The sequence below is a fragment of the Castor canadensis genome, chromosome 1, assembly GCF_047511655.1.
Source record: "Castor canadensis chromosome 1, mCasCan1.hap1v2, whole genome shotgun sequence".
NCBI classification, from domain to species: Eukaryota; Metazoa; Chordata; class Mammalia; order Rodentia; family Castoridae; genus Castor; species Castor canadensis.
The window spans coordinates 158,087,159-158,103,822 of record NC_133386.1 but is presented as its reverse complement, the minus strand read 5'-3'; the positions used below and the strand labels follow the sequence as shown (position 1 = coordinate 158,103,822).

The 16,664-nt window shown below is 43.6% G+C and overlaps 1 protein-coding gene across 9 annotated transcripts in view; it reads right to left on the bottom strand.

The window, feature by feature from the left end:
- The window catches only part of Nav2 (neuron navigator 2), a 686,981-nt gene that overhangs the window by 203,547 nt on the left and 466,770 nt on the right, over window positions 1-16,664 (bottom strand). For 8 of the 9 annotated variants that reach the window (XM_074042824.1, XM_074042825.1, XM_020171284.2 and 5 more), the window contains 2 exons: window positions 8,961-9,222; window positions 4,748-4,816 (listed from right to left, as the gene is read on the bottom strand). In XM_074042824.1, coding sequence (XP_073898925.1) covers window positions 4,748-4,816; window positions 8,961-9,222 — 331 coding nt within the window. The remainder of the gene's footprint in view (window positions 1-4,747; window positions 4,817-8,960; window positions 9,223-16,664) is intronic. The other variant, XM_020171288.2, reaches the window with a different exon arrangement.

Below are 16,664 nucleotides of genomic sequence, written 5' to 3'. Positions count from 1 at the left end.
TCTTCAGTTATTTTTCATATAGGGTTTCCAGTTTTTCCCCAGGGTGGCCTGGAACCATAATCCTACTACCTACATCGCCCATACAGCTAGAATTACATATGTGTTTCACTGTGCCCAGCTTTAAGATCAACTTTTTTAAAAAGGCAACATGGGCTTTGTCAAATAGGGCTCTTCCTCTAACTACAGAACAGTCCAGAAGAGAAACTGCTTAACCTGTGACTAAGAATTTATATTTGGGGAACTTCTGAGTTATTTGTGGGCCTTACTCTCTGTAGCTAAATATTCCTGGCATGGGATTAACAAAGACATGGGTTTCCATGGGTGGTCATGGTTAGATTCTCTCCAGAATCAGGGACATAAGTGCTTCTTTGATGGGAGTGACACATCCTTCAAATGTCTGGAAGGTGGTGTCATGCCTTCTAGGATGGATAGAGTTCACAGGGCATTGAAAATAGCTGACAACTGGAGAATGGTCAGCACATAGTCATTAAATGCCACTACAAAGCCAAAGCCAGTTCGTGTTACTATACCTGAGCCAGGACAGCTCCCTTAACTTGACCAAATTAGAATACTGGGTAGAGACCAAGTAATTTCTTTGATGTTTCAAGAATTGTTGCTGATGCCAAAGTATAAAACTTGGGTTCTGTTGTGAATGAGTAAACCTCCTCCAACATACGAAATTTTTGGCAAAATCCACCTCATAAAAAAAGGTCATGAATAAATTATGATGGGTGGGAATTAAGAACTCTAGTCATTGCGGGAACCAAAACACCACCCCTAACGATAGTGAGTCTATTTACAAACTGAAGTTCAACTATAAGATTTCAAAGTCAGAGACAACCATGAGAACCTAAGAGACTCAAGCAATCATAGGAAGCTACTAAACTTTCAACAAGCTAAAGAAGGGGTAAGGTTAGTAAGCACAGTCTTATCCAGATCTGAAGGGGCTAGATGACCCCAGCTGGCATCTAGGTGACCTGTGGGTTGATAAAACATGCAATGTTTAGAAGTAATTCAGAGAAGGAACGGGAGGACCTTGAAGGTTGGTAGCAGGGTCTCAACAAGAGACACCAAAGCAAAATTTGGCATGAATGGGGATATTAGTAGAGGACAAGGGCATGCCAAGCACAGGAAAGCCCGTTAAAGTACCACAAAGGGTATGAGGGGCAGAGCTGGAGAGAATCAACCTACAGAAGTAAACAGGTCAGGGAAGAGAAGACCTTACAGGTCATTCTTTATCTTACCCTCCAGGAATGAAGCACCAATTAAGGATACCCAGAGCAGAGCTGGAGTTAAAACTAGAGTATCTTCTAGTTTACCAGTGACACAGATTCCCAGCCTCTGGCTGAACATTTTGAAGTTCATTAATAGTAACATCCTTTTATATCATATAAATCCCAGTCTGGAAGCATGTGCTGCTGGCAGCATTAGAATCCTGACTTGCGGAGGAGCTGGGTCTAGCCCACATGGAATAGCTGCAGGTGTCAGAATAAATGCTGACCTCTGCTCCAGCCTCACTGCAGGAGAAAAGGGAGAGAGGGGCTGGGCAAATCAGTCCTGTGCCATTTACAGTACCAAAAGGTCCTAACAGCTCCTTTCAGAGAGGAACTCAATCTCTCACAATCATTCCATATCCAAACAGTTTCAAAATGTCAGAGGGCACAGATGGGTTCTGTGAAACATACACGTTGCTTTTCTAAAATATTAAGTTTAAGGGAAATGGTGTAAGAAAAAGGAGAAAAAAAAAATCCTGCTGCTGTTAGAACAACAGTCAGTTTCTCCAATGTGGGCAGAGCTAAGCAAGCAGGGGAGTAAAACTGTCGCTCCTGGCTTGTAACATTTGAGCACACTGCTGTTCCTCTGCTTCACTAACTATATATGCTAATGGGAAGAAAGCAGTTCTTGCCCCCTAAACCACTTCAAAGGCTAAGAGCAGAAGGGTGCCCCTCCCAGGAAGAATGGCAGCTTGTGTGCACATGCTGGGCTGAGGAAGGGGAGGGTCCATAATCAGAGATTTTTTTTTTTTTTTGGCCAGACAAGATGATTAAATGCTAAATCTCTCATTTCCATGGCATCTGCTTTTCAGCAGCTAGGCAGAGAGTACCGACTACTAATTCCATTGGTTCCACTCCACAAGATGGTCACGTAGGAATCTACTCTGTGCCTTACCTGGCCCAGACCAACCCATGTATCCATGATTTAAGATGTACTGATTATATGCCAGGTATCACAGAATTGGAATGACTTTATTTACTCCTCAGGACAGCACAGTGAGTGAAGCAGGACTACCCTGTTTTAGCAATAAGAATATACAGGCTTATAGAGTTTAAATAATTTGCTCAGGTAACAGTAAGGAGCCCGCCTCATAGCTTTTCCACTATGCTCTGCTTCTTCTTGCAGGCAGAATTAGCCTAACTGGGCTTAACAGGAATGCAGAGGTTATGTCATGATCAAAGGCAAAACTCCACAGAGGCCGTCAGCCAGGTACCAGCCCCCTCTGAGTCGTCTCCCCCATCCACATTCACGGGTGAGGTTCCCACTCTGACCAGCAGCCTTGGTGCCTGTCAAGGTGTTTGGCTCCGGTAGGTGTTCAGTCAGGATTAGCACTCCAAGAGCCTGTCTCCAGAGCTCAGGGGAAGGTGGCCTACTGAGCCAGAAAGGTAGGGCTGTGTCTTTTGGCAACCAATTACTGCTATACTTAGTAGAACTTCATCGGCCTAAATTCTTATCAGAATCTTGCTCAAGGCTGATAGTGGGGGGGAGAAGTAGGAAGGAGGGCAAGAAGGAGTATTAGGCAAATAATGAAACAAAGAATATCCCTTTATTGGCTTCAACAGAGAGTCAAAATGTACCCAAAAGAAACTCGGTGAGGGCTATGACTAAAGGAAGCCAGACGTTGGCTTTTAGTGTTCAACACAATCTCAGGATGGAGTAGACAGCCCTTATCTTCCAGCTCTTTCTCTCTTCCTATTGCCTCCTAAGCATGCCACCTCCTTCCATCATCTGGGACCAATAGCAAATCATGCATGGGATGGACATGTTCTTCCAATTAGACAGTTTCCCAGCCAGCTCCTGTTTTCTTTATCTTTTAGCACTGAGCACATTGTGGGAACAGGCCCTAGGTTTCAGGTTTCCTCCAGGCCTGCTCCTCCCCTTTCCTTTCATATGGCTGTGCATTTGCATGACACTGAAATTAACAGTGGTGGGGGTGACATTTGCTGGAGCAGTGGTGTCTGATTTGACTTGAGCCTCCTGTTATTCATCAGGGATAGCAGTCATTCTCTGACATGGCTTCCAGAGCAGTGACAAATTTAGATTCCTCCTGTCCCCTGAACCAAGTGTGGGTATCATGCTGACATTCTGCAGAGAGGCACACTGCCATGCAGTTTCTTCCTCTCCAGCCAGGCAGATCCTGGGCTGGGTCTCCTCACATGAAAGCTTTTGAGAAAAGTAAACTCTGATGAGAAAAGGCACCTAGAGCCTAGCTGAGCAGGGTACCTTGTACATGAATGAAGACAGGAATAAAGGGTAGGTTTCTATTCACCTTTATATGAGAGTTCAGTGAGAGATAAACCCAGGCACTAATCAGAATGAGGAGGCATTCTACTCTAGCAGCAATTTCTATTAGGATGCTACAGGGACAAGGTGAAGGAAAAGGCCAAGGGTAATGGTTGAAGCAAAGTTTTAAAAAGCAGTTTCAAGAGCAGGGGCGTGGCTAGCAGGTGTGAGGTCCCAAGTTAAAATCCCAGTACCACCACTGGAAAAATAAGTATGTAATAAAAAGCAGCTTCAGCAACCATGTAAATGCCAGAATGCCAGAGAAAGGAGGGGGTGATGTAGTAAAACGGTTAAACTGAGGGTTCTGGGATTAGACCATCTGGGTTCTAATTATGACTCTTCTACTTTCTGTCTGACTGCGGATAAATAACCTAACTTCCTATATTTTAGTGTCTCCTCTGTAAAATGGGGATAATAACACGACATATCTCAAGAAGACTGATGCGAGGATTAAATAAGATAATACATTTGAACTGGTGCATTCAATAACATTAGGTGTTCAAACCTTTAAAATAAGAGTAGACACAATGTAACTGGCTTTTCCCATACCCCAGAGTATCCTAGGATTCAGGACAGGAAGTAGCAGACAGGCCAAAGTCTAAATCAAGAGAACTACTTAGTGAACAAGCCCACATTTTATTTTCAGGAAACAGATAATCTCTCCACCGTAGGCAGGAGCATCCAGAAACAAAGACAAAACATAATTGCCTTGCTGTTTTGCGTTCATGCTTCAGATCTTTATAAACTCAGGCAAAAACCAATCCTACATTAGTAATTTTAACAACAATAAGCACAACACACATAAATGAGATGCAGGTGAGGTAGGATTAGGGGGAGGATGAAGCAAGGAGCAAACTCATAAAATCACTAAAAACTACCTAGAAACTCACCTCTCCCTTAATGGGTTCTTGATACAAAGCAGTCAGAGGCAAACATCAATCAAATGAAAAACGTCATGCACACACCCAAGTCACTTACACGCTGCTTCACACTCACACACGCACTCAACATTCCCACAGCCATGTTCAAAACTCCCAACTGCTGGCTCATTGGCCAAAGCACGTTTGGTTTTTAGAAACTGCAAACATGAAATAGAGAGAGGAATCAAAGGAACCAGCTGGAGCAGAGGGAACAAAGGAGCAATAGGTTGGGTTGGAACCATGCTTTGCAGACACAAGAAAAGTCTAACCTAGAGATCTTTTTCTGACCCAGAGTGAAGCGGATGATTTTGCATTGAGATGAGTCCTTGGATGGTGCACTGCATGACAGGAAAGAAGAGAGTGGAACAGATGAGTGAGAAGAGAGAAGATATATCAGACACAAATAAATAATACTGGTCTTAAGCAAGCTTGATGTTCCTAGGTTTTCCCTTTGCCAACTTTTTCCACTAGATGCAGATTTCTTTCTAGGTTTAGCTTTACTATTCCATGTATTTAGAATGTGAAGAAATTACACAATCAAGATTATCTGAGAACTTTTATTTCTTTTTTTCCTCTTAAACACCCAATCTCTTTTTTGCCTCTAGTTAGCACAGGATTTTTAAAGTATTGAGATGTTTAAGATACAAAGTATTACTTTATACCTTTCTAAAGCATTGGAATGTTTCTATTTCATAGGCTTGTTCTACTAGGACGCTAAAAATGAATACCTTAACTATCTCATAAAGTTGATACCTAACCAGATTATAGATATTTGCAAGTTTTTTCTGGTCTTGGGAATTTTTGCTTTTAATGTTATAGAAATGACCACGTAGAGTTTGTTGAGGGGCCAGGCATGGTGGCTCACTCCTGTAATCCCAGCTACTTAGGAGGCAGAAGTAGGAGGATCATGGTCTGAGAATGACCTGAGGAAAACCATGAGACTCTAACTGAAAAATAAACAAAACCAAAAAGAGCTGGGGGTGTGGCAAGTGGCAGAGTAGTTGCTTAGCAAGCACAAGGCCCTACATCACTAGTGTCACCAAAACAAATAAATAAAGTCTACTGAAAAGTTCTGGTGGCTTTTGGGGATCATAAATTTGTACATATGAAGAATCTTGGTTGGGCTTAATAAAAGAATAATTTAAAGTATATGCTGCCTTATGAAAGAAAAAAAAAAGCATAAGAAAGATAAATGGTTTTTTTTAATGCAGTTCTGGGGATTGGGCCCAGGGCCTCACACACTAGGCAAACACTTTCCCACTGAGTTATATACCAGCCAGTAATATTTATTTTTCTTGCATACATTTTTCTTGTAACATGTTCATAAAAGGATCTGAATAAAATAAGATGTTGGTTTCACTATTCTTGGGAAGTGAAGAGTCAGAATTCAGAAAAAAATAAGCAACTTTCTGGATTTTTCCTAAATCAATAAATATTTATCCTCTATAAGATAGACACCGATGGAGAGAAATGCACTCTTGATGACAATGCTCCTCTCCTAGACTCTAGACTGGTGAGGAACTTTGTGGATGAAATGTGAGTGAGGACATATACACACTCCAAATGCCAGTCCCTTGCCACCGTTCTATAAGATCAGAAAGTCATGATGGCAGGAACCACTCTGTCGTTGGAATAAATGGATGTAAACACTTGCCTTGAGTGATTATGGCTGTTCTTTACATACAGCATCTATTAACAGCAGGGTTTTGGTTTTTTTTTTTTTAAACTGGGCATGGGCTTTCTGACTGGAACATCTGGTTTTGGTTTCTGTTTTTTTAAGAAAAATGAATGCCTACCATGGAAATGGGTACTTCAGAGTAGCCAGCGTTTCTGAACACATGTTCTATGGAACACTGTATACTGAGATGCTTTATAAAATCAGAAGAATTGCAGTGGCCAGTTTGTAGAATGCTACTTTCTATGTCCCCTTCTGCAGATTTACAATGCACATCTGTTCCTCTCCCAGGCTTCCTCATCTCAATAAATGATACCACCACTTCCCAAACTACTTATCTGGGATTCCTCTCTTTCCCTCACTCCAGAGAATGAATCTGTTTGCAGGCTTCTTGGTTCAACTTCCAAATTACCTTGCATAGCCCATCTCCTTATCTGTCCCAGTTGCTTAACATCTCCTAGACTGCAAAAAGCTACTCACGTGGGTCCTTCCTTCCAGCCTTGCTCCTCCAGAAACTTATTCTCTAAAAGAAGCAAAGGTGATTTTATTTATTTATTTACTTATTTATTGCTGGACTGGGGTTTGAACTCAGAGCTTTGCACTTGCAAAGCAGATGATCTACCGCTTGAGCCATACCTCCAGCCTGCAAAGGTGACTTTTAAAAATTAATCCTAAATCCAATCAAATCTTCTACTTAAGATTCTCCCATGGCTTCCTGGCATTCCTGGAATGGAGTCTAAACTATATTCACTTCTTTCAGCACTGTGGCCTCAGTGTCACATCAGTGTATAACTGTCTTCCAGAGACAAGGCAGTAGCCCTATTAGCTTCCAGGCTGCCTTTTCAATCCTCTCTTTCCAACATACCAAGCTTTCTCCTAAGACAGGGCCTCTGCACCAGCTTCTCCCTCTTCCAGATCACCACAATTGAGTTTTGCATGGTTTCTTTCTTTTTTTTTTTTTTTTGTAGCACTGGAGCTTGAACTCAGGGCCTATACCTTGAGCCACTCCACTAGCCCTTTTTTGTAATGGGTCTTGTGAACTATTTGCCTGGGCTGGCTTCAAACACAGTCTTCCTGATCTCTGCTTACTGAGTAGCTAGGATTATAGGTGTGAGCCACCGGTGCACAGCATGGTTAGTTTCTTTCCTTTTACTTAGGTGTCATGTCCTATCAACCCAATACCTCAGATTCCCATCATCTTATTACAGTACTCACTTCTGTCTGACACTTTTCCTCTCTGTTTTTTGGTTATTTCTCAGCCTCCTACAGAAGCATGCAGAGAGCAGGCACCCCCAAGTGCCTAGCATGTAGAAGGCTTTCCACTAACTAAATAAAAGAATGCATATTGGCAGTTTCAAGGATCTGGGCAGAACTTCCATAAGAATTCTAACAACCTAACTCAGGATATCTCTCCATTCCCACCTCTCCCCATACAACCCTTTCCCTGCAATAATCTCAAGAAAGCATCCAAGGGAATAGACAGTCTGCAGAAAGCAGAGCACTTGGGAAATAATGTGCTGATCATTCAAATCATCCAGGGCCAGCAGGGAGTGACCCCTAGGTAGCCAAGTCTCCAGGGAAAGGGTATGGTGCCTGGATGCTTGCTAGTCCAGGCATCCCTCCTATCACATGGATTTCCATAATGTGAATTAGACATAATTAGATAATTAATTAGGAGGTCTGATTTACATTACATCCATCAATGGCAGCTTTAACACCATCACAAGTAAGGGAAAAAAACTGCACCTCTAAGACTGCCACTGCTCTCGAGCAGCTTTTGAATTTGCTCAATACAACAGGTCATAAAGGGCATCAAGGTGTATGAGAAGCCTTGTGCTCGTGCTTTGGGGCACTAAAAGGAAAAGAGATTATTTCTCAGAACACATTAGATGAAACCAAGCAATCAATTAGATCAGTCACATTTAGGTTTCATAGCTAAAGATTGATGGCTTAAAAGAAAACAGTTATTATGAGCTTTTCTGCAGAACTTCACCATGAGTTAAAAACTCTCTAGTTCCTAATCCCTGCCTTTTTTTTTTCTGCTATTAAAACAAAGGACTTGCAGGGTGATCTTTTGTAGAGCTTAGGAATGCAACTGTTTCCATTATAGCACAGAAGAGGATAACTACTGTGACATTCTGCTTATGCATCATTCTATGGTGAGTCCCAGTGGCAAACATTAGTTCCTCTGGGATACCCACAAAATTCCAAGCCTAATCCTACACAGCAGGGTCACTCCTGTTCAGTGGGACCTTCCCCAATTAAGTTCAAGAGCTCCCACTGTCACATTTACAGTCACCGCTCCCATGGGGGACAGTGCCTCTCTCAGACAACATGGCTGGCACTTCCACTGCTAACCATGCCACCCTTTTTCGGTGCATCTCTGCTTCTCTTCTGGCAAAGCAAAGGCAGCAATAAGAATAGAACTTTTGCTTCCAGTAAACAAAATGAGTCTCATGCCTAACTCTGAACACCTGGCTTGTAGACCAACACATGAAAGGGTCTTGAAGTCTATTTTAGGGGTTGTTTATTACATATGAGTGTGTATTTTACTGGCCAGAATGACGGCAGGAGCTGCTAATTAGGTTGGCTGCAGGCAATTTTCACTTATAAAAGTATTCATCTTTGCCAGGCACGGAAGGAAGCCTCACTGCATCCATTTCATGGTCACACTCATTCCTTATTAACTACCAATAGCTCTCAGCATTGAAGAAGCTTGAATGGATACTACACACAGTAGAGGCTACAGTGTTGGTGTGGAGAAGGACGCCTGAAAATCAGAGTTATCAATTGGCAAGAAGCCCCACCTGGACTGCATTTCAGCTTGTGCTTTTGCCTGCTGATGTGGCGCTGGCTGGTGGGGCTGGCACAGAGCTTGGGGAGTGGCTGGCACCTGTTGCTGAGGAGTGCCAGCCTGGCACTGAGAGGGTGTCCCGGCCACCTGAGACCCAGCAGGCGGCAGAGGGGACGAGAGGTGCTGCTTCTGGGGCTGCTGCTGTTGCTGTTGCTTGTATCGGGAGAGACTGAAGAAAAGGCCTAGAATGGCCTTGAGGTTTCCATTCCTGATTTCTGCAAGACAATAAAGAGATTCTTGTCAGCCAAGTCTTTTCTTCTTCCCATTCATTGGGCTGCTTCAGCCCTCACATGAGTTTAATTCCTTTAGGATATGACAGACTTCCTGAACACTTAATTCGTATCACAGTCAATTAAAATCAGACCTAAACCACAAAGAAATTAGCTTTATTCTCCCCCACTGGGATTAGAGTGGATACACCAGGCAAGTTGCAACTGGATGTGTGGCAAGTGCCAAGAGGAAATTCTCACTAAGGACACCACTGAAATAGCAAGCATCCCCAGCAAGACTCTGCTTGTTTTCTAGGCAAAGCGGCCGGCCCTGGACAAGATGCATGCTGGTCTGGTTAGTTTTGCCAAGTCCGTGTTCTAAGCCTCAAGCCACACTGAGCATGCCAAGTGGCCGCTGTCCCACTCCAAATCCTTGCTCTGCTTTACCCAGTGATCCTCCAGCTGTTTCTCTTGTCTGCTGAATAATTCAAATTCAGGATGGAGAATAGTAATAAAAAAAAATTTTTTTTAAGAATAAAATATTTATTCATAGGCAGAGGTTATGGATTGCAAGGGGTTGCTCCTTGGGTGATCTTTTATGCAGTACTTTTAACAACAGATGCCAATGGCCAGAGTCAAAACTGACCCTAAGAGTAAATAAGGTACGGGCACCACCCAGCAGGTGGGACAGAAAGAAACATATTCAGTCTTCTCTGCCTTGCTGCCATTCCAGACTGAATTTCTTTTTCTGAACTAGCATGGAGGATCATGGCATGTGCAAGCCAAGGAAGCTTCTGGGTCTTGCTAGAGGGATGGGACAGAGCAGACATGCCTGGGTGGGGAGTGAACCCTCTGGCTGAGCCCCCTCCCCCTGCTGGGAAAGCCTGCTCACTAAGGATGAGGACTTTCTTCAAGGGCCAACTGAGGGAAAGAAGGTGTGAATAGAGTTCTTTCAGAACAAGCCCTGTTCCCTGCAAAGGTGGGTGGACAGCTGCCAGGGCCTTCACCCTGGTTATGCTCTGTTGGTTAGGCTGGGATGAATTACTTCCCTTCTTCAGGTTCTGAAGGAGCTGACAACATACGTTGTTTCTGAAATCCAGGCTTCATTCCATACTTTGGGAGCTAGCAGGTTCTGATCTTGGAACAGCCCTCACAATGGAAGAAGAGCATTTGGAAAACCTAAGCCATGGGTTCCAGTGTGCATGCTACCTCTCTCCAGTTGTGCAATCATGGGTAAGTCACTTATTCTCTCTGGACCTCAGGAAAATGGCAACACACTAATACCGCCTGCCCCAGACACAAGTTTGCCTTGTGGATCAAATAAGAGCACATATGTGAAAGTGCACCATGATCAGTGAAGTCCTTCACTGCACTTGGTTATTGTATGAAGACCACAGCCCCAGGATCCCAAATTAGACTGCCATAATGCTCCAGCTTCCTGCCTTACAAATGATGGCTATTATGGTGGTGACCTTTTAATCTACCATGCAAACCATATTTTTTAGAGTGGAAGGTGGGGGGGGCAGGTCTTAATTATTACAGGATAACAAATTAGGATGTCCAGCCACTGTTTGTGAACTACTCTGTGAAATGAAGGCAACAGAGAAAGCTCTAGAGCGTCAGCACTCCCCCAGCTTCTTTCAGGAGTTCAGCTTTAACCCTTCAGCTGTTTCCTTCTCCATCCTAAGGAAACCAGAGGGGTAGCGCACCCTTGTGGCACTGTTGCCAAACATCTGCTATGTATTGAAAGCTGTTGAAAAATGGGGGATGGGAAGTAAAAGGGTAAGGCAGAGTAATGGAAGGGGGTAAACGGACCAAAGTAAAATATACCCACAGTGGCATACATTGAGAAACCCCTTTGAATATCAATTTAAATATTAATAATGAAAGACAGGACTGTAAAGTAGGTATAGTGTATGTGTGTTGGGGGGGTACTAGTGGAAGGGAGGAGGGTGAATGAAGGAGATTAAGGTGAGGGTATATGGTTGGAGGACTTCATTTACTTATGTGAAATAGAACAAAGAAACCTCTTGCAATTACTTTAAGTGGGGGTGGGGAGGGTCTGAGGGTGAGAGACGAAGGGGGCAATGTAACTAATGTACAATATAAGGCGAACTGGAAATGTCACTATAAATACCCGCATAACGAATATATCCTAAAAAAACCTGCATCAGTTCCTGCACATCATAGGGTATGGGGCTGGGATAGGATGATTCAGTTAGCTATCTCAATTATGGAAAAACTAAGGCCAACAAGATAAGTGACATACCTATGGTCACCCAGTGGACAGTGACACAGTAAGGGACAGACTCAAGATGAGTCAACCCAGTGCTGACCTGTAGATCAGCACCTATGAAGGAACTCGGGGCAACAATTTCTCCTCAAGATGAGCTCACTGGAGGGAGAATGTAGTGTTAATTATGGGATCCATTCAATCCATGGAAGATTTGTTTTAGTGCCTTTACAGCTACCAGGTTGTTACAAAGTTTATAATAACAAGTGCTGTTACTAACTAGTGTGTATCAGGCAAAGTCTGTCACATGCAGTAACTCCTTTAATCCCGACCACCAAGCCTCGAGTATTGCCACTCCTCTGTTACTTAAGGGGAAACAGGTCAGAAAGGCTTTATGACTTCTCCAAGGTAATAAATTCAGGAGCTAGGACTCAAATTCAGGAGTTAGGACTTAAATTCAGGAGCTAGGACTTGAATCCAGGTTTTTCCAGCTCAAAATCTGGCTTCCTCACTCTGTGTGACTTGACATACTCATATACCAATCATGTGTGGTGAATTTAAAAGCAGACTAGATAATGTTTTATTCATCAAGCTAGCTGGTGGGCATATAAGTATTCTTTATTCTTCTGGTGTGTCAAACATCCCATAACACATTTTTTTTAAAACCACACAAGGAAAACAAAGAGGGAGGAACTTAACAATTCAGCTTCTTCAGGGGCTCCAGGAACATCTACTGCAAAGAGTAGACCTGTCCATAACCAACCAGCCAACCCCAGGGCAGATGGAGCCAGTTTGTCCCACTCTCTACCTGCTGTGGTCATCAAATCACTTACAGTTCATAACAACTGCTTCCTAAAGCATTTTGAATTGTCAAAGAGCACAGGGCTCCTCAGATAAATACACTTTCTCCTTGAAGACAACATTTTTATTATAAGGATCACCAATTTTTGGAGGCAGAAGCACCTGAGATTGAATCTCCATAATTTTTTTTTTTTTGTGGTACTGGGGTTTGAACTCAGGGCCTTACACTTGCTAGGCAGGCACTCTACCACTTGAGTCATGACCACAGACCTCCAAATCTCTATAGTACATTGTTTATACAAGTTTTGAATTTTCCCAAGAGTTGACCTCTCTGAGACTCAGTTTCCTTCCCTTAGTCAATGGGCATACATCCTCCCACTGTACCTTTCTATAAGGTTATTATGAGAATTAAGTGAAGAATGTTAAGTACCTAGGGCACTGCCTGACTTTGTACTTCCCATTTTGGCTCAGAAAATATGGTCCCTCTACCTGTAGCCCCCTCAGCTCCTGCTTGGGACTTACCACCCAAAGGAAGCCCGAGAAGGGGGTCTGTACTTCCTACTTTGTCCCTGTGGTCCACAGTCACTGGTGCCCACAAGGAAATCAATCACAAATAACCTACATTAGAGAAAAAGTCACTGGTAACCTTTTTCTGGTTTTTAAATAACTTCACTGAAGTATTATATGCTTTGTATTTATAAAATTAAGTGTATAAGTCAATGATTTTTTAAAAATTTAATAAACTCTACTTTTAGAATATTTCTATCATCCCACAAATATTCCTCATGCCCAGTTGCAATCAATTCCCTAACTCACTCCCAGGCAAACAGTAATCTGCTTTCTGTTTCTACAGATTTGCTTTTTCTGGACATTTTACGTAATGGAATAATGTAATCTGTAGTCTTTTACATCTGGCTTCTTTTACTTAACATAATGCTTTAAAGGCGTAATCATGTTAGTGCACGTATCAGTTTCTTCATGTTGCTGAGTAGTAACTCATTACATGGACATACCATATTTTGTTTATCCATTCCCCAGTTGATGGACATTTGTGCTGTTTAATTTTGATTTCACCTCACAAAAACTTGGGAATGGTGAATGCTAGGACAACCACATAGCCTATACCATAGGTGGTCCATCACAGACAGGATTCAAAATAGCTACAATTTTGTTCTTCCCACATTTCCAAATGGTATTTGTCGTGTTCCATGAAGCCTGGTGGGCTAGCTCCACAGAGATAGCCTAAGAGCAAAGTCCGTAAGCCCACAAGAATGTTTCCTTCATGAAGACATTTCCCAAGGCTTTGGGAAAGAAGCATCCTTTTGCATTTGATCAACCAACTCCACTATCTTAACTTGTAGAGAAGGAAAAAAAAAAAAAACATAGACCTAAATGAATTGACTGGCCAAAGCAGACTAGCTAGCAAAACACTGGGGAACTCTCTTCTTGTTGCCACTGTCAGGCAACAAGAAGAAGTTTGCAGGGCAAACTGCACAGGCCATAATCCAGTACTATGAGAATACAGTACTGCCTGGGCAGTAAATTCTTTAGTTTCTAACTGATCTCTTTGTTCCCACTGGCTGGTACTGATCTACATAGATGCTATAAGTAATGTCTGGCAGTGAGGATAAGCAAATAGAATTATTTTGTTTCAGCATTTGTAAAAAAAAAAAAAAACCTCTGGCCTGGTTTACAAAGGCACATGCACTGGAATAATCTAATACAAAAAGTCCTGCTCTATGGGGTAGAAGGAATTTGGAGCCAAACAGGGTTGGGGTGGGGGCTGCTGCAGACCGCAGAATTACAGAACTCCTATCTGATTCCCTTCAGTCATGGTTGCATAAGGCTCATCTTGCTGACTGGGGGCCATGGCTTCTGTGGCATTGTTCCTACAGGCAGGCTGACTGCATAACTGACATGTACCACCCAACCTTTCACTCCACTCCTGAGGCCCTATGTGTCTTCCACACAAGCCTGCCAGTGGTGCTACCCTCAGCGGGAGGTAGGATAAGAGTGTGAAGCAGAGCTCCTGGGATCCCCTGTGCAGACAGACAAAAATGTCCCACTCAGTGCCACACTCGGGTACTCAAGTTCAATATCTAGGTTCCTGGCCATCAGGCACAACTGATCCAAGTCAGTGACCCATTTCACCTCAAAAGCATATGCTTCTTCCCAGAGTTACCTGGAAGGATCTTCCTGCCTCTGTTTATCCAATCAGCTAGGCTCATAAAGAGCTAGCCCCTTGCCCCTGTGTCATATTCTAGACTTTTCTTTACCTCCCTTCTCTGCCTGGTGAATGTCTATTCACCCTGGAAAACCTAGAGAAGCATCACCATCTATCTCTGGGAAGCCCTGTCTGACCGCCTTAGTGGGAACTATTCTACCTATCTTTGGTCACCACTGAATTCTGCACTTCCCACAAGCAGTGTTCTCTTATTACTGGACTCAAGTTAGTTTTGTCTGACTGCCATGACTACTAGTGGACCCCAGTACCTAGCCTGGCATATACAGCATGCCCAGAAAATGTTTGCTACTCTCAACAGAATATGCCTTACTCTGCTCCTCCACGACAGGAAAATGGACTCCACAGGCCCAGTACAGGCCAGGTAGCACAAAATCCAGGTATTCTCAAGATGGCCCAAGATAAAGGCCATTCTTCTCCCATGGGCAGGATAACAGATGGTTGTAACAGAGTGTCAGGAAGGGTTGGGGTGGGGGTGGGAGCAATTGTGAACACTGCCCCAGGGCAGGGGAGGCCTAAGCAAGGCTCCAAGAAATAGAAATGGGACCATGCTTCAAGATCAGAGTGCTGGAGGCCTGGGTCAGGGAAGTACACAGATGGACAGCACCTCCACAGTACATTGCTCAGTCACTGCCACCTTTGCCCCCAGGCAGCAGCCGTCTATGCCTGGAACAAAGGCTGTCTGTGGCTCTCCAGCAAGCAGGTCAGGACAGGCCTGCACTGTTACAATGCTGCAGGACAAGTGCATACACCCTTGGTTCCAAAGCCAGCTTTAGTCACTGGGAAAGGGTGGAGACATCTATGGGACTTTCCAGTTGCTGTGTATTTTCATCAGAGGAGAGCCTTGGGGCACTCAATCATCTTCAAAAGGAAAATAAAAAGCATTAAACTACATTATTTTTTTAAACACTATAATGCTTTTCTGGAGTTATGCAGGTGCTAGAAACATAGGCAGAGGTGAGCAGTAGCAATCAGCAAGCCTTTGAATCAGCAGATGAGAGCAGCATAGCCACTGCCAGCCTTGTGGGTCTCCCTCTTCCCATGTAGTTCCACCTCTCTGAGGATCCTGAGACTGAGGTGAGGGAGCCAGCTAAATCTCACAAAAGACCAACAGTAGCCTAGAAGCATCACCGGAGTCCCCAGTCAGCAGGGCAGACCCCACCATCTGCGACAGTGGTAATTACCGCTACCCAACAAAAGGATGGCCACTTCACCAGCCGAATTCTGCCATCTCTGCTGCCCCGTGCTGAAGGCTCACACATAGGAAGCAGAGAAAGGAGAGGAAAGGAAGTCAAGTCACCATCTCCACCCCCCCACTCTGCCATCTCCTGTAACTTTCAAAGGCCATTTGCACTGGAGACATGGTAAAAAAGACCTTTGAGTAGTTTGAGATGGAAGCTTAAAAATGAACAAGACTAAGTCATAAGCAAGGACATAAAGCTGTTCTAATAACGTGACTGAGGTTATGGATCCTGGCCACGATATCAATAAATCAGTCTCGACCCCATAGGAAAGATAGAGGTTCAATATAGCACAGCTGGGGGCAGTAACAGACAAATCATAAAACCACTTTGAGTTGATACCTCAACAATGTTGCAACATTGTGCTTTGTCTATGTTCAGGAACCCATAGGTCACCCAGCATCAACAAGGGGCAGAGGGCTGGGTGTTTCTTTGCATGATGTACATCCAACAGCCACACCGCATCTTCTCAAACAATGTTCCGGAAAACAAGAGTTCTAAATCCGACTCCTGTCATCTATATATGGCATGCTTAGATTTTATTCATCTGCTGTCCCAGAAAACACCATGAACATAAACTCTGAAATCACACAGACCTAGTTCCAAATCCCAGTTCTGCTACTCTCTAGAGACATGCCTCAGGGATGTCACTCAGAACCTCTTTAAGCCAGATTCTTCTTCTGCAAACTGAGGGAGCTGAAAACTCCAGCTTCAGCTCTGTGAGAACTAGAGCCAATACAGATAAGCCCTTAAGAGCACAGTTGATATTTTGCATCCAACAAATACTTATAGCATAGACTTCTATGCCTTAGAGTACAAAGCGGATGGGGAAGATAAAGGGGAACAAGTAGGACCATGGGTAAACAGTGAGTGGCTAGGGGTCACTCTAGGCTGGGGGATGAGACAGGTCCGCATGTCCTTAAGCCCTAAC